General features: G+C 42.9%; 1 protein-coding gene across 1 annotated transcript; it reads right to left on the reverse strand.

The window, feature by feature from the left end:
- Positions 1-16206: 16206 nt before the first annotated feature.
- LOC106570177 (protein S100-A1) lies at positions 16207-17899 on the reverse strand. The gene is made up of 2 exons (XM_014142215.2): positions 17647-17899; positions 16207-17475 (listed from the first exon to the last, which is right to left on the reverse strand). Exons 1-2 carry the CDS (start codon positions 17797-17799, stop codon positions 17269-17271), a joined length of 360 nt encoding a protein of 119 aa, XP_013997690.1. The 5' UTR covers positions 17800-17899; the 3' UTR covers positions 16207-17268.
- Between the last annotated feature and the right edge of the window lie 986 nt (positions 17900-18885).

The following is an 18885-nucleotide window of genomic DNA, read 5'->3' on the forward strand; positions in this document are numbered from 1 at the left end:
TAAAAGCTTCCGAGTTAGATTCCCGCTCCTTGAAAGCGTCAGCTCTACCCTTTTGCTCAGTGCGGATGGCTTCTTGTTGGGGTATGTATGTACAGTCACAGCCAGTGACTGATGTGGCGTACTCCTCAAGCCATCGGAAGAATCCTGGAACATATACCAGTCTGTGCTAGCAAAATAGTCCTGTAGTTTAGCATCTGCTTCATCTGACCACTTTTTTATTGACCGAGTCACTTTAATTTAAGGAATCAGGAGGATAGAATTATGGTCAAATTTGCCAAATGGAGGGCAAGGGGGAGCTTTGTAGGTGTCTGTGTGTGGAGTATAGGTGGTGTAGAGTTTTTTCCCTTTGGTTGCACATTTAACATGCTGAAAGAAATGAGGTAAAACTGATTTAAGTTTCTCTGCATTAAAGTCCCCGGTCACTAGGAGCGCCGCCTCTGGATGAGCGTTTGCTGTTTGCTTATGGCGGTATACAGCTCGTTGAGTGCGGTCTTAGTGCCAGCATTGGTCTGCGGTGGTATGTAGACAGCTATGAAAAATACAGATGAAAACTCTCTAGGTAGATAATGTGGTCTACAGTTTATCATGAGATACTCTACCTCAGGCGGGCAAAACCTCGAGACTTCCTTCGATATCATGCACCAGCTGTTGTTTACAAATATACAGAGACCGTCACCACTTGTCTTACCAGAGGCTGCTGTTATATTCTGCCGAGAGTGTATAACTCGCCAGCTGTATGTTATTAATGTCGTCGTTCAGTACGACTCTGTGAAACATAAGATATTACAGTTTTTAATGTCCCCGTTGTTAGGATATACGTGCTTTTATTTCATCCCATTTATTTTCCAGCGATTGTACTTTGGCTAACAGTACGGATGGCAAAAGCAGATTAGCCACTCGTGGTCAATTTTAGCATTTGACAGGTTTCTTCTGGTTCTTCATAATTTTTTTCTTCATTCGTTTCTTCTTCTGTTTCTGCCTCATCCTATGTTTGGTAGTCCCCTTATCCACCTCCTCTTCCAAATGGGTTTTCCACCTGCACGCCAACAGGTAGGGACGGCCACTCTCCTTGGCCTTCTCCTGATCCATGACAATGTCTTGAGAAATGCTGTAACTTCCCACAGTTATAGCAGCTCCAGTCTCTCCCTCCGTCAGCTCCAGCAGGGGCCCCTCAGCCTCTTCCTCCTCCTCTGCCTCTTTGGTTTCCATGGTTGCCGCCATTTCCTCGCTGTCCTCTTACTCCTCCAGAGTAGTACATCAGCTGTCCATTCTTCAGTGTCTTTACGTCCTTAGTTTCATTTTCCTTCAACTGTCTTTCCACATGGGTGATATATGGATTTATGTCAGGCAGTGGCTTTGTTTCCCATGCAATACAAGTTGTAGTTACAGCTGTCTTCAGATCTTGTCTCAGGCTTGTCACCACAGCATGGCACATTAGGCTGCTGCATGAGTCTTGTTCACGCGTCAGGCCTGAGTGTTGGAGGATGACTGTCTCCACCCTTTCAAAGTAGTCACAACATGTTTCAATGATTGGTGGAATGGATTTTATGCCAGTCTGTGTGTTTGGGGAAAGCAGCCTTTATAGCGGTAAAACCTGCATCCAGCTGGTCACTACGATTAACCGCTAGTACATCGCGGTCCCACATGTGTTTATAGTCCTTCCATTTAAATTTCAAGCAGCGGCGGAATATTTCTTCAATTTCTCTGACGGTGGGGTTGTGCGTGGAGATGATTGCTTTTACCTCTTCCTCAAAACTCCCAGCATCTTTTGTTGGTTCAGTGACATCGCCCACTATCGCTTTTACTTCGTCAAAATCCCATGGTCCCTCCATTTCCAACATCCTACCTCCCTTGGGTTTGGGGTAGCGTATTATTGGTAACATGCCCCCAGGCTTCTTTTTGGGGGTTTTCTTTTTATCCTTCTTCTTGTCTTTAATTATTTTTCCTTCGTTGCTGTCCTCTCTGCTGCTTCTCTTTCCTCTTGTTCTTCTTGAATTTTACATTATTCCTATTCAATCTCTTCATTCTTTCTACTTTTACTCTGTGTTCGGCTTCAGCGTCACATTTTGCTCCGTCCTCTGTTTTCTGCTTTTGTCTTCAGTTCCTTTCTTTTCTATGTTCCTCTAGCTCTTCTTCTTCACGTTCTCTCTCCTCTTTTTCTCTCTGCTCGTTTGCTCTGCTTCTTGTCTTGGCTGGTTGCTTTCTGTTTTCAGCTCCAGCATCTTCTGCAGCTCCTCCAACAGCTCCTAATCCCACGGCTCCTCCACCTGGCAAAGGCCCACCCCCAAGTGGGTTATGAGGGTGTGGGAGGCCACCATCTCTGTCTGTGGGTGGAGGATTTGGCAGTGGCAGATACAGGGGAGGGGGGGCATGAGAAGGTTCCACTCAGAGAAAGGCCAGCCAGGCTTCTTCTTTTTATTTTGTCCTTCTTCCACTTTCTTCTCCGGTTCCACTTGATTTACCATCAATCGTCTTACAGTTTTCCTTTTGCATTTTCTGCTTCTCCCGCCCACTTTCTGAAATCGTCCCACTTCACTGTTCATCTTGTTCAGTCTTCTGTTTGGTCCAGTACCCCCCTACCATTTTTTTTTGCCATTACACTACACAGTCCTTTTGGTTCCCAGCACAGATCCTCCATCCTACTCTTACTATTTCCCTTTCCCATACTTAAACGCTTATGCATCTTCAACGATTCTCTTGTCGTTACCTCCTATGCATACATATGTATCTCTAACGGTTCTCTTTCCGCTACTTCCTATACATATAAAATAACACCAGGTGCTATTACCAGTGGTTCTCAGACCACGTTGTAAGGGCTGTCTGAAGAGAGAGTGGACCAAAACGCAGCGGAGTTAGTGTTCGTCATCTTTAATTAAGCAAGAACACTATTCAAAAACAAAACAAGGAAACTGACAGCCAAACAGTCCTGTCAGGTGAAACACAGTGACAGAAACAATTACCCACAAAACCCAAAGGAAAAACATGCTCCTTATGTGTGACTCCCAATCAGCAACAACGAGCTTCAGCTGTGCCTGATTGGGAGCCACACACGGCCCAAAACAAAGAAATACAAAAACATAGAAAAAAGAACATAGAACGCCCACCCAATGTAACAGCCTGGCCTAACCAAAATAAAGAACAAAAAAAACCTCTCTATGGCCAGGGCGTTACACACGTAGACACTTCTCATAAATGCCTACAGACAATTGTCAGTGGTGCTCTTCCTGCACTCACTCTAGCCTTCTTCTAAGATGAGCTCTATTCTTCTAAGACTATGGTACATTTCTTAATTTTTATGCTTAGTTTTATTGGTTTTATTATTATTGTTATTATTTTTTATACAAATTCATTTAAATTGACTGTGCCTCAGAGGTTTGTGGATCAGGTATCTTCCCCCGGGCAGCTCACAGTAAAAGTCTGGTCTGGGTGGGTCCACGTCATCTTTGGTCAGATGGGAATTTCCTTCACAGGGAATGCACCCCTGGTGTTCTCTTGCAGACCTTCACTGGGATGCTGCAAGGGTGGAATCACTGATCCTGTAGAAATTCAACACCAGGGACACTTGAAGTCAATATTAAATGAATCACTCTTTATAGTCAGTTAACTGGAGAGTTTACAACAAACACAGGTACAAAGTACAAGTGTGCCACAAGCTCCCCCAGGGCAGTCCCTTCAGTCCTCTTATATACTGCTTCACAAAAAAGCTACATAGGCATGGTTCATAGGGTTGGTTCCTGCAGGTGACTGGCTGTTATCACACGGGCTCAGTTTCCCAATAAACTTTTACACTTAAGACATGACTCTGCCGTTGTGCTGTAGAATTAGATAATTTTGTCTCTTGTGTAATACATTTTACACATTCGTTTATACTGGATTAAGTGTAATTTTCGTTAATTGTAATTTCGTTAGTTATGTTCCAACATTCCCTCCATCTTGTGGGAAATTCCACGATAACAGATTGGCATCATGGGTCCCAGATTTGTACTATACAGAAATACATAATTATGAATGTCATTCTCTTAATGGTGATGTATCCTAGTACACAAAGTAGGACAATTTAGAATTCTCCGTTGCATATTTGGGTATCATTCTACACTGGCTATTATTCTTATGAGCTCTTCCCCAATTCATGACCAAATTTGGTTGTATTGGACCACATCTGTACCAATCATAGACGTCTATGTTTCAGAGGTTTGGACATTACAGTACAGCAGCATAGAGTTCAGTACAGTACAGTAAATAATACTGTACTCTAGCGTGCTCTACTTTAATGTCATACTCAAGCTGACGGTTCCATGGGAGGAGCTAATTGAGGAAGCCTACGAGAGGAAGCTGTTAAAGTACCAGGCACTTCTGGATGAATGTACTAACAAGGGATTGAGGGCCAAGTGTCTACCAGTGGAGGTTGGGGCAAGAGGCTTCCCAGGCCAGTCTCAGTGGAGGGCACTAATGATCCTTGAAGTAAATAGAGTACAGAGGAAGAAGATCTGTCACACAGTTGGGCAGGAAGCAGAGAGGTCAACACAATGGCTTGGAGGAAGGAGCAGTGGTCAAGAGGAAGGAGCAGTGGTCCAGCCAACCTTGCTCAGATCGGGCTGGATAAAACTGATCGGCGCACTTTTCGGAAGGTGTAATGAACAGTGCCGGAACACCTAATGAAGAGGGGACCTCACCTGAGGATGAGCCAGGAGCAACACTACTGCTGTTTGCAGGTACATTCCAAAACTGAAAGTTCAGTGACAACCAGGAACAGACTGGTTGGCAACCAAGAAAGATTGGTGACAGCTGGAAAGACAGCATTGGGAGCAGAGGCCTGGCTAGGCAAAGCATGCAATAATGAGGGAGCTCCGTCATGAGAAGTAGTTTGCAGTGCTGCGTTTAAAAAAAAAAATAGAATAATAATTATTATTGTATTTTCAACACCCTCAGCACCCCTCCTTCCTGTGGCTATGACCCCAAAAGCATTGCTATGGAATGATTTATGGAGAGATACATCATGAGGCACCCGAGAGGGGTGAAGGAAGAACGGCTCACTGGCCAGACTGTCACAAGTGTAGAGAGGAGTAGGCAGGAGGCAGTCGCAGGTTATAAAACCTGGACGAAACCCAAAATGCAAAATAATAAAGTACTCAGGAAAATAGTAGGAGAGATTCCTCTCAGGAAAACAAGCAACATTTACAATGACCGACAAAGACAAATGACAGAGGGAGTATATATACGGAGTGGGTATTGGAATCAGATGTGTGTAACGATGACAAGACAAGTCTGGGGTTGATGAGTGAAGGGCGTTTGCCAGCAGAAGGTTCGGCAGCAGCTAGAAGGCTGGCGACGCCGAACGCCTGAGCTGGACAGTAGGGGGAGCCAAAGCGAAGGCTTGTGTGACACAGACACAGATGACAACCTTGCCTGAACAATGGACAAGGAGAGAGGACTCGGATATAAAACATGCAGTTGTGGAAAAGTGCTTGAGAACCAGAGAGGGCTGAAAATCCACAGCACCAACATGGGCTGTTCAGTGAGCCAACAACAGGCAACACGCACAAGGCAAGACCTTGGTGAGACAGAGGAGGAACCAAACCAGGACTCAAACCACAGTGTTAGGAGCCTCTAAGAGCCAGTCGAGGGAAGCACAGAGAGGGTAGGTGGACCAGTGGAAGCTCCTCAGAAGAGGAATGGATGGACCATCCTACTCAGTGAATCTCATAAAAATAGTGAAACATTAAAATCCCCCTGAGTCCAATTTAAGATAGAGATCTGTCTCAATCCAAATCAAATCAAATCAAATCAAATGTATTTATATAGCCCTTCGTACATCAGCTGATATCTCAAAGTGCTGTACAGAAACCCAGCCTAAAACCCCAAACAGCAAGCAATGCATGTGAAAGAAGCACGGTGGCTAGGAAAAACTCCCTAGCAAAAACTCCCTAGAAAGGCCAAAAACCTAGGAAGAAACCTAGAGAGGAACCAGGCTATGAGGGGTGGCCAGTCCTCTTCTGGCTGTGCAGGGTGGATATTATAACAGAACATGGACAAGATGTTAAAATGTTCATAAATGACCAGCATGGTCAAATAATAATAATCATAGTAGTTGTCGAGGGTGCGACAAGCACGTCCGGTGAACAGGTCAGGGTTCCATAGCCGCAGGCAGAACAGTTGAAACTGGAGCAGCAGCACGGCCAGGTGGACTGGGGACAGCAAGGAGTCATCATGCCAGGTAGTCCTGAGGCATGGTCCTAGGGCTCAGGTCCTCCGAGAGAAAGACAGAAAGAGAAAAAGAGAGAATTAGAGAGAGCATATTTAAATTCACACAGGACACCGGATAAGACAAGAGAAATACTCCAGATGTAACAGACTGACCCTAGCCCCCCGACACATAAACTACTGCAGCATAAATACTGGAGGCTGAGACAGGAGGGATCAGAAGACACTGTGGCCCCATCCGATGATACCCCCGGACAGGGCCAAACAGGCAGGATATAGCCCCACCCACTTTGCCAAAGCACAGCCCTCACACCATTAGAGGGATGTCTCCAACCACCAACTTACCGTCCTAAGACAAATCCACCGCATCCGCCGATGTCGCACTTCCGTATCTGCGGTGAGAGGTGACAGAGCTTAAGCGGTGTTTCTCAGACCATAAACCGAACGGTTTGGCCTACAAACTAAATATGAGACTCTCACGAACACGATGGTGTTCTCCATTTTGCTCTATGACCCCCACGTGTCTTGGGACTTGTCTGAAGTCGGCACAGTCGATCAGCCAACTTCTGTCTGTAACGTCCAAACAGTTTGGGCTACACACTAATATGACCCCTCTGAGGAAAGGTGAGACTCTCGAACATGTACATGTTGGTTGTTTTGCTCTAGGATGCCCACAGGCCTCACAAGACTCATCTGACGGTCCCCCGATACCAGTTGATAACATGAATGAAATTATGGAGACTGTTTAGTGCCAAAAAAATAATTCTTTTTTTGTAAAAAAGAAAAATAAATGTTTCCTGATCTTTGATATATCCCTCAGATATAGGACAGACACTTCAGAACAAACACCCTTTAGATTTTTTGGGGGGGACTATCTGTTGTTCCATGTATGTAATCTGTTATTCAATGTGTTTGTATGGGCTAATAGCAGTAAGGCCAAAAATCTTTCATACCATTTTTTTACATTTACATTTTTTATTCTTCAAGGGGTACAATTAAAAATCCCTCCTCCCTCCTCCTCTGGTACTTCAATACAAAACCTAGGTGGCTGATGACTCTCACCCCCTTCCATAGACTTACACAGTAATTATGACGACTTCTGGAGGACGTCCCCTAACCTATCAGAACTCTTACAGCATAAACTGACATGTTGTCAACCCAATCAAAGGATCAGTGAATGAATCTACTAATGAAAGCATAAACTACAGCAAGCTAGCGCTGCAGTGCATAAAATGTGGGGAGTAATTGACTCAAAGAGAGAGAAAGACAATAGTTGAACAGTTTTGAACAAATACATTTCTTCAAAAATTAAGGAGAAGTAGCAGAGAGAGAGAGCTAGCTATATTTCGTTGTATTTTTTCACTTACTTAGCTAGCTAATGCAGCTAGCTAATTTTAACCCACTCAAACACCCAGCTCAAACAGAGTGTAACTGCTAAACTGCTACACTGTACTGCATGACTGTAGTGAGTTAAGTATCGCGTTAGTCCTAGTAGCTATGTTGACAATGACTTTAGCTTAAATGGTGACGACGATGTAGGCTGTGTGTAGCATTTAGCGGTTATGGTATGAAAGTTTGGCTTGGAAAGTCATTTTTGGGCTGTCGGAGCTGTTGTGTTATGCACTGAAGTCCACAAGCAAAGGGAAAAGGTGAGAGGAGGAGAGCGCATAGATGCGAGAAGGAATTATACAACAAGCAAATTGATGATGCTGTTTGTGTGGAGCTGCTATGAAAGTGAACTGTGTGTGCGGGTGAACAGGGGTGTATTTATTCTGCCGATTCTGTAGAAAAAAGAATCTTAATAAACGGAAGCAAACAGAACAAAACTGTGAAAAACTTCACTGAATTTGTCCAATAGAAACTCTTGTTTGCAACTGTTTGGACTAATGATTACACCCTAGATCAGCTAGATGCAGGCAAGAGTGTGCAAGGCAGAATTGAAGTGTCACTGTCTGTCACCTTGAATACTCCAATTGGTCTCCCGAATACAAAGCCTTGTGCTACCAACATGGAGTTCTGCCCTAGCTACTCTGGCCCCTAATGGAATACAAAATCCAATGACAACGATAGAGGCTATGGAAAGGAAGATCAGTGGCTACCTCAGAAGATGGCTTGGAGTGCCCCAAAGCTTCAGCAGCATTAACCTCTACAGCAGGGTGGACAAAGTTACAACTGCCATTCCGAGGCCTGAATTAGGAGTACCAAGTGACTAAAGAAAGGCAGGTCCTTATTATCAGAGACTGCAGAGATGAGGACCTAAGGACGGCAAGGTTTGAGGTTCGCAATGAGAGGAAGTGGTCGGCAACATCAGCATTGAAGGAGGCAGAGGCAAGACTATAACACAAAAACAGTCACCTCAGGACACCTGGGACTTGGCTGTCTGAATCAAGTGTGCTGGAAGGGAGCAAGCAACCGGGAGAGAATGGATCTCATGCAGAAGAGATAAGGCACATGGCGGAGGAGGGAAGACAAACAAAAGCAGTTGGGATGAGGCAGCAGGGCAGTTGGACATGCTGGGAAGGAGCTAGAGAGAGGAAGATAACATGGGCCAAAATCTGGATGATGGAGGCCAGCAGAATAAAGTTCCTTCTCCGCAGTGTGTACGACGTACTACCAAGCCTGACAAATAGGGTGACCATATTTAAAATTTCCAAAAGTAGGACAAAATAATGAATTTGCAGGACATTTTTGGGACAGTGAATACATTTTCTGGGGAACAGATGGAAGGTACAGGTGGAGACAAGACAAGGTCCTGATAACAATATCATCACAGCTGGGAGAGGAACTCAGGAAGTCTGAAAAAGAAAAGGCCTGTCTTCATCCGTTTTGTCAGGAGCTGGGAAAGATCTGCTGGCACCCACAAAAGTGGCTTACTGGGAACAGGAGCGGACTGGGAGGTACGAGCTAACCTCGGAAGACGCCTCATCTTCCCCCAGAATATCGTCAACATATCACCCAGATCATGTCTGCTGATCTGGTCAAGGAACACAAAGAAGAACATATTGCTCAAGCTGACGGTTCCATGGGAGAAGATGATTGAGGAACGCTACAAGAGGAAGCTATTAAAGTACCAGGCACTTGTGGGCGAAAGTACTGACAAGGGATGAAAGTGTGTACCAGTGGAGGTTGGGGCAAGTGGATTTCCAGGCCGGTCTCTGTGGAGGGCACTAAGTATCCTTAGAGTAAAAAGAGCACAGAGGACGATGATCTGTCACACCGCCGGGCAGGAGGCAGAGAGGGCATCACAATGGCTGTGGCTGAAGAGGGCATAGCAATGGTTAAAGAGGTCTACAGACAATACACAAACAGGGCCGACGGAGCGCACCCTTGCTCTCTGCCCTGCAACTCAGTCAACATTCACCCCATCTCCCGAACCCAGCTCCAATGGCCGGAAGAGGAAGACAGCTAAGAATCTTTTGGACACTGACATTATGCAGCAAATGGATGACTTAGAGTAACGACAGCAGGAGTTACAGAAACGGCAGCAGTGTCCAGCAAAGGCAGTCTACGAAGTCATGGTACAATGGATGGTGTCAATTCCTGCTGATCAATGTCTCCCGTTTCTCAGGGACATGATGATGTACTTTCCCAGGACCATCGATCAGTACTGTGTCCGCTCGGACTACTCTCGAGTGAGACAAAGTGAGACAAATCTTTTTGTTTTTAGGGTGGGTAATTTATTTTTTTTGCATTTAAAAAAAATATTCATTTGTTTCCTCATTCACATGTTACTGGTGTTTATTTTCACTTATTTCCCCTTTCATCACACTTTTCACCTGTGCATTAAATTGTTTTATTATTTTACTATTTTACTATTTTCCTCTTGTTATAGTAAGTAAATATCTAAATGGTCTGCAAATGTATTTCCACTTGTGGCAGAAAATATTATTGTTTTGAATCAGTCACTCCAATTAACTGTCTACAGCTGGACACTCACCAATGTACAACCTTGTCTTATGTAGATGAGATTGATGTCTCGAGGTTCTAGCGTTATCGTCTCCAGCTGGACAGCCATTCTCACCCATGTACTATAGCAGGAAAGTCCTCATTGAAAGGCTACTGGACATGGCACAAGGTTAGGTAAATGTATTGAGGGTCTAGCCTGAAATAAATATGAAAAACTAGGATGAAGTGATTGTTATTATGGTAGTCTTTACTGGAATTTGTAAAGTGTGAATAAGAAAAACAGCAAAATCCAAACAGGAAAACCAAGTGGGTAGCTCACAACACGATATGTGAACAGACATCGACCAGAAGAAGAGAACATACAGTTGAAGTCGGAAGTTTACATACGGTTAGGTTGGAGTCATTAAACTCATTTTTCAACCACTCCACAAATTTCTTGTTAACAAACTATAGTTTTGGCAAGTCGGTTAGGACATCTACTTTGTGCATGACACAAGTAATTTTACCAACAATTGTTTACAGACAGATTACTTCACTTATAATTCACTGTATCACAATTCCAGTGGGTCAGAAGTTTACATACACTAAGTTGACTGTGCCTTTAAACAGCTTGGAAAATTCCAGAAAATGATGTCATGGCTTTTGAAGCTTCTGATAGGCTAATTGACATAATTTGAGTTAATTGGAGGTGTACCTGTGGATGTATTTCAAGGCCTACCTTCAAACTCAGTGCCTCTTTGCTTGACATCATGGGAAAATCAGAAGAAATCAGTCAAGACCTCAGAAAAAAATTGTAGACCTCCACATGTCTGGTTCATCCTCGGGAGCTATTTCCAAACGCCTGAAGATACCACGTTCATCTGTACAAACAATAGTACGCACGTATAAACACCATGGGACCACGCAGCCGTCATACCGCTCAATGAAGGAGACGTGTTTTGTCTCCTAGAGATTAACGTACTATGTTGCGAAAAGTGCAAATCAATCCCAGAACAACAGCAAAGGACCCTGTGAAGATGCTGGAGGAAACAGGTACAAAAGTATCTATATCTACAGTAAAACGAGTCCTATATCGACATAATCTGAAAGGCCACTCAGCAAGGAAGAAGACACTGCTCCAAAACTGCCATAAAAAGCCAGACTACTGTTTGCAACTGCACATGGGGACAAAGATTGTACTTTTTGGAGACATGTCCTCTGGTCTGATGAAACAAAAATAGAACTGTTTGGCCATAATGACCATCTTTATGTTTGGAGGGAAAAGGGGGAGGCTTGCAAGCCGAAGAACACCTTCCCAACCGTGAAACACGGGGGTGGCAGCATCATGTTGTGGGTGTGCTTTGCTGCAGGAGGGACTGGTGCACTTCACAAAATAGATGGCATCATGAGGGAGGAAAATTAGGTGGATATATTGAAGCAACATCTCAAGACATCAGTCAGGAAGTTAAAGCTTGGTCGCAAATGGGTCTTCCAAATGGACAATGACCCCAAACATACTTCCAAAGTTGTGACAAAATGGCTTAAGGACAACAAAGTCAAGGTATTGGAGTAGCCATCACATAGCCCTGACCTCAACCCAATAGAACATTTGTGGGCAGAAATGAAAAAGCATGTGTGAGCAAGGAGACCTATAAACCTGACTCAGTTACACCAGCTCTGTCAGGACGAATGAGCCAAAATTCACCCAACTTATTGTGGGAAGCTTGTGGAAGGCTACCCCAAACGTTTGACCCAAGTTAAACAATTTAAAGGCAATGCCACCAAATACTTATTGAGTGTATGTAAACTTCTGACCCACTGGGAATGTGATGAAATAAATAAAATCTGAAATAAATCATACTCTCTGCTATTATTCTGACATTTCACATTCTTAAAATATAGTGGTGATCCTAACTGACCTAAAACAGGGAGTTTTTACTTACATTAAATGTCAGGAATTGTGAAAAACGGAGTTTAAATGTATTTGGCTAAGGTGTATGTAAACTTCCGACTTCAACTGTGTTTAGAGTATCTTACCTGGATATGGTCGCATCCGGTTTCCCCTCAGAGGGAACGCCTCGTATCCGACAAAGACATATGGGCATGGTGATTGGGTCTCCGGCAAGCCCTCTGGCCGTGGTAGCGGCAGCTGGCCTGAAATGAGTTAGTAGCCGAACTTGCTTCGCGAGAAGATTCCCTCATCTCCCTCAAGACCATATCGGGAGAGAGGGAGATGTCAATATGGTGAAGCTGTACCTTGCATCGCAGACTGCCATCAGGACCATTGCGAAAAAGCCCTTGTAGTTTTAGTACTTGCTGCCCGAGTTTGCCAAAGCTCAGATCCAAAAATGTTTTCCATTGACAGCTCCTGCACAAAACTGAGAATTCCAACGATCCACAAAATCTCTGCCGATATCTGCTCATTTTGCAGCAACTGCAATTCAAAAAGTGATGTGTTCACTTCTACTTCTGTGGATAAAAAGTAGTGTCGTAAAGCGTGTGACACCAGACTAGGCTGATATGTAGCTAGTTAGTATTTGTAAACAGGCAGAACACCGGATCAGAAGTTCAAATGTCATCACTAGCTAGAGTCAAAAAAAGTGTCTTGGCCCCTTTTGCTATGTAAGCTACTCTGGCTCCCCAAGCCCTCTAGTGGATATACACTACACAAGGCAGACTTCCTCTCTGGGGAATGCAACGAAAAAAGTGTCCGCTGCCCCCCCCAAAAAATGTCTCCACCCAAGGGCATGCATGCACATAGATCAGCGGAGTGGAGTTTGTAACTGCCTTAAAACCTCTAGGGGCTAGGGGGCAGTATTTTCACGGCCGGATGAAAAACGTACCCAATTTAAACAGGTGACTACTCTGGCCCAGAAAATAGAATATGCATATCATTAGTAGATTTGGATAGAAAACACTCTGAAGTTTCTAAAACTGTTTGAATGGTGTCTCTACGTATAACAGAACTCATATGGCAGGCAAAAACCTGAGAAAAAATACAAGCAGGAAATGAAAATCTTGTGGCTGTACTATTTTCAAGTCATTGCCAATAAAACACACAGTGACAAAGGATTCATTTTGCACTTCCTATGGCTTCCACTAGATGTCAACAGTCTTTATAAAGTTGTTTGAACCGTCTATGATGAACAGAGACCGGATGAGAAGGAAGGGAAGTTGATGTCCCTGGGATGTCGTCACTTCATTATTGCGCGTTCATGCGCGTTCATGTGAGATCAGACCTTTTTCAAAACGTTTTTCAAGACACAGGAAAGGTCCGGTTGAAATATTACTGATGTTTCACGTTAATAACGGCCCTAAAGATTGATGCTAAACAACGTTTGACATGTTTGAACGAACGTAAATAGATTTTTTTTTTTACTTTTCGTCGTGACTTTTCCCTCCCGTGCCCTACATTTTGAGTAGCCTACTGAATGCGCTAACAACACGGAACAACATGGAGTTATTTGGACATAAATTATGAACTTCATAAAAAAAAAAAACATTTGTTGTGGACCTGGGATTCCTGGAAGTGCCTTCTGATGAAGATTATTAAAGGTAAGGGAATATTTCTAATGTTATTTATGATTTTAGATGATTCCAACATGGCGGCTATCTGTATTGCGTAGTGTATTTTTCTGAGCAGAGTACTCAGATTATTGCAAAGTGTGCTTTCCCAGTAAAGTTATTTTGAAATCTGTCAATGCGGTTGCATTCAGGAGATGTTATACCTCTTACATCTAGACGTTTCGCTAGCGGAACACCTGCTCCAATATCCAATGATAGGCGTGGCGCGAATTACAAATTCCTCAAAAATACAAAAACTTCAATTTTTCAAACATATGACTATTTCACAGCATTTTAAAGACAAGACTCTCCTTTATCTAACCACACTGTCCGATTTCAAAAAGGCTTTACAGCGAAAGCAAAACATTAGATTATGTCAGCAGAGTACCAAGCCAGAAATAATCAGACACCCATTTTTCAAGCTAGCATATAATGTCACAAAAACCCAGAAGACAGCTAAATGCAGCACTAACCTTTGATGATCTTCATCAGATGACACACCTAGGACATTATGTTATACAATACATGCATGTTTTGTTCAATCAAGTTCATATTTATATCAAAAAACAGATTTTTACATTAGCATGTGACGTTCAGAACTAGCATACCCCCCGCAAACTTCCGGGGAATTTGCTAACAATTTACTAAATTACTCACGATAAACGTTCACAAAAAGCATAACAATTATTTTAAGAATTATAGATACAGAACTCCTCTATTCACTCGATATGTCCGATTTTAAAATAGCTTTTTGGTGAAAGCACATTTTGCAATATTCTAAGTACATAGCCCAGGCATCACGGGCTAGCTATTTAGACACCCGGCAAGTTTAGCACTCACCAATATCAGATTTACTATTATAAAAGTTTGATTACCTTTTGTTGTCTTCGTCAGAATGCACTCCCAGGACTGCTACTTCAATAACAAATGTTGGTTTGGTCCAAAATAATCCATCGTTATATCCGAATAGCGGCGTTTTGTTCGTGCGTCCCAGACACTATCCGAATGGTAAAGAAGGGTCGTGCGCATGGCGCAATTCGTGACAAAAAAAATCTAAATATTCCATTACCGTACTTCGAAGCATGTCAACCGCTGTTTAAAATCCATTTTTATGCCATTTTTCTCGTAAAAAAGCGATAATATTCCGACCGGGAATGTCCATTTAGCTAAACAGAGGAAAGAAAACAAACCTTTCGGTCGACGCGGGCACGAGCCTGAGTCTCACAGTACTGTAACCAGCCACTACCCAAACGCGCTACTTTGTTTCAGCCAGAGCCTGCAAAGCCACGATTCAGCTTTTTGCCGCCTTCTGAGAACCTATGGCAGCCGTAGGAAGTGTCTCGGGACAGCTAAGATCCTCACTCTTCAATAAACAGAGACAAGAAGAACGACACCTTGTCAGACAGGCCACTTTCTGCATGAAATTTTCTCAGGTTTCTGCCTGCCATATGAGTTCTGTTATACTCACAGACACCATTCAAACAGTTTTAGAAACTTTAGGGTGTTTTCTATCCAAAGCCAATAATTATATGCATATTCTAGTTACTGGGCAGGAGTAGTAACCAGATTAAATCGGGTACGTTTTTTATCCTGCCGTGAAAATACTGCCCCCTAGCCATAACAGGTTAATCTATAATTATTTGAATAACAGTTTAATACCTTAACCACATTTTATAATGAGTATTTTTTGTAAATTCACTGGCAGTTTTGGGGGAGACACATTTTCTCAACGACACACGCCGATGTAAAATGCTGTTTTTGGATATAAATATGAACTTGATAGAACAAAAAATGCATGTATTGTCTAACATAATGTCCTAGGAGTGTCATCTGATGAAGATTGTCAAAGGTTAGTGCATAATTTTAGCTGGTTTTCTGCTTTTGGTGATGCCTGTCCTTGAATTGAAAATGGATGTGTGTACTTTTTTGGCTATGTACTCTCCTAACATAATCTAACTTTATGCTTTCGCCGTAAAGCCTCTTTGAAATCGGACAATGTGGTTCGATTAAGGAGATGTTTATCTTTCAAATGGTGTAAAATAGTTGATTGTTTGAGAAATTGAAATTATTAGATTTTTGCTGTTTTGAATTTCCCGCCATGCTAGCAATCCCGTCAGTGGGATTCTATCCCCAAAAGGTCCCTAACAGGTTTTAAGCCAATCTTGGCTCAGGTCGTGCATGATCAACACGATAGTGTTCAGAAAGTGTAGTGAGCAGCGCGGAAACAGCTAATGAAGTGGGGACCACACCTGAGGATGAGCCAGGAGCAGCACAACCGCTATTTGCAGGTAGAAGTATGACAACCAATTTCCCTTACTGTGTATATACTGCAGTGCTGACCCACTCTCTCCATTCTGTGGATCATCTTACACACTTAACTTCTTGCTTTCTTGTATTCTATGATGTCTATTTACACTCTACAGCCCTGGGTTATTGAATGCTTACATCTGATTTGTAGTTAACCCAAATCCATCAACCATTTCACACTTAGTTGGTGTGTATCACTATCGGGCTAGGAAGGTTCACAGTTTTTGACACAGAAAAGACCAAGCAATGTTGATTGATAGCTGGTTAAATGTTATGTTTAATACTTAGAATAACACATTGGTAATTACAAAATATGTGCAAAGAAAAAGGTTTGTGATATTAAAATGTTTAACACTGTTTAACACAGTTTAACACACAATATTACTGATAATAAGTATTATGTTCATTATGTTCAGTTATGTTCATGAGACTCAGAGTATCACCCTGTTGTGCTTCAGACCCGATCTCACTCCATTGGTGGTAGTGTGTTACAATAACATCCACTGAAAATATGAACATTTTCAATGAAATCTATCCTGAGTATATAACCAAAGCACAGTTGAATTGACATTTGAGGCTGTATAGGGAACACAACTGAACACACACATGCTACTGTGTATACAAGGGGAAGGCAATCAGATTCAGCCGCTGCTGATTTTTGTCTGAGAGGGTGATCTGCGGGCCGTAACATAATTAGGATAATTTGTACACTGCAAATTGACCACAACTAGGCCCCAAAAAAATATGTTTTTTTGAAAATAACAGTCACTGATTACATTGATCACATATCACATGTTTTTATTAGTGGGAATACTTGGGAACAGATTTCCTAAGTTAAACACATTTTTTTCCTAAATTCCTGGTGATTTTACAGTCTTCTTTCATTCCAAAAAATAAATAAAATAAAAATAAATAAAAAAAAAACTTTGGGGGCGCCCAATAAAATCACTCACGTGCTGATTTTGGCCTGCCGGGGTGCCTGTTGCTGACCCCTGCGGTATATGGATTTGAGGACACAGAGTAACTGACTCCGTACCTGTGACTTAACTGTGGTATGAAAAGTATTTGGATAGTTGAAGAGGGAAAACACTGCTTTTCCTGTCTAAGTGTCCATCAGCGAAACTTTACTTACTTTAACACAGTGACGTTCCCTCAGCCTCTTTTCACACTTTGCAGTTTCACTGTTTAGAAATTGCATAAGATGACCATACAACCATAAATTATACCCTTTCACTATTGCTCTACAGTTCATTGCACCCTTCACCTCCACCTTCCCCTTCCCTCCTCCCAGTCCCTCCTCCCATCTTTCCTTCACTCTTTAATCTCCTCTATCGTTGCCTCCTTTGTTTTGAAGGGTGTGTGGACGAGTTTCTCGGGCTTATATTCCATGAAGAAGTCGTTGCAGGCCACCGTCAGGGATCCCATGAGGATGATGAACTCTGTGAAGTCCACCTCACCGTCACTGTTGGCGTCCAGGTCATTCATCACCTTCTCAACCCCTTCTCCATCCCGGGCATTCTGGATGAGAAGAGGGAGAGGAAGAGGGACAGGGGGAGAGGGAGGGAGAGGGGTTAAAGAATTGTGTGTATTCTTGTCAGTACATGTATTTTCTTTGCCTGTGAGTAAGTGTTTGTGTATGTTTGCGTGTCTGTGTGTGTCTCTCTCTCTCGGCCAGTACACCCCTCTTACCCCTAAGTAACTCCCCAACTCCTCTGTTAACAGCTCTCTCAGCTCTCCACGGCTCAGAGTGTACTTGTCCCCCTCCTTCCCCGAGTACTTGTGGAAGGTTTTGATCAGCATCTGCATTGCATTCTCCAGGTTGGAAGAGGGTTCTTTGGACATACTGGAGGGAAGGGCAGAGGTCAGACACTACGACAGGATGCACGCTCCATCCAAACCGCATGTGCGGTCACATGACGGACATGGGTGTGAAGCCTCCACCAAGACAGAGTGAAATATACACGCTGGACGGAAGAAGATCAGCAAACTAGAGAAAGAGGTGTCCTAATTCTAAACCTAGGCTACTATATTGGGAGGTTAAATTACAGGCTACAAATTAGCTATTCCTTCTCGACATACTGTGGCCACTGGACAGTGTTTTGTAACCTTACTTGGTTTGACGTGAAAGATGTGATGGATGAAAGATGAAGAGACAGCTTTTTAAAAGCAACAGTCTTACACACATTGTGTCCGGCATCTTGGAATCTTCTTGAGTTGGTTTCGTTGGAGAGACTGTGCACACACAGACACAGATAGGTAATTTAATCTCTCTCAGTTGACAGACTTGTAAGCAGCTTGTTAAGTAAAGATAACGTCACTGAGGTAACTTCAGATGGAGGTTTCAGGGTTTCACAATCATATCAATCATGTGACAGAAGGAAACCACAAGTGAAACACAAAACTGTCAAAATGCAGATAAACCACCTGGCAATCAGGAACTCAGACCAGGTGATCTTGTAACCCGAGGCGCGCGCACACACACACACACACACACACACACACACACACACACACACACACACACACACACACACAACAATCTGTCTCTAGTCATTCCAAACTCTGAAAAATATTCCTTTGCAGATGTTGACTGTGTGATCAATAATACAGAACTGCTCAATATCATTTTAATGGGAGATGGACTAAATAATCTACTAAGGAATTCAATTTAATCAAATAACTGCAGCATAGATAAATAAGTCTGGTTATAAAATGTTCCTGTCATAGGGGTCATCTGTCTCATTGACAGACGTTACACAATGGGTGGGTCTAATCCCGAATGCTGATTGGTATAAAGAGCATTCCAGCTGGTGTCTATTCTACAAGTTACCACCGGCTAAATCTATTACGTTAAAATGCCTATTTACTATGTTCCATCTGACTGTGCAATCCACTGTCTCATCAGCCCAGCCATGCAATTTATAACCT

Source organism: Salmo salar, chromosome 14 (genome assembly GCF_965601325.2).
Source record: "Salmo salar chromosome 14, fSalSal1, whole genome shotgun sequence".
In the NCBI taxonomy this organism is placed as follows: Eukaryota; Metazoa; Chordata; class Actinopteri; order Salmoniformes; family Salmonidae; genus Salmo; species Salmo salar.

Bases quoted from the DNA above. Each gene is read 5' to 3' on its own strand.
- LOC106570177 (XM_014142215.2), bottom strand. From the start codon at position 17,799: ATGTCCAAAGAACCCTCTTCCAACCTGGAGAATGCAATGCAGATGCTG. The intron at 17,476-17,646 runs GTAAGAGGGGTG...CTTCTCATCCAG, and splicing joins AGTTGGGGAGTTACTTAGGG to AATGCCCGGGATGGAGAAGG.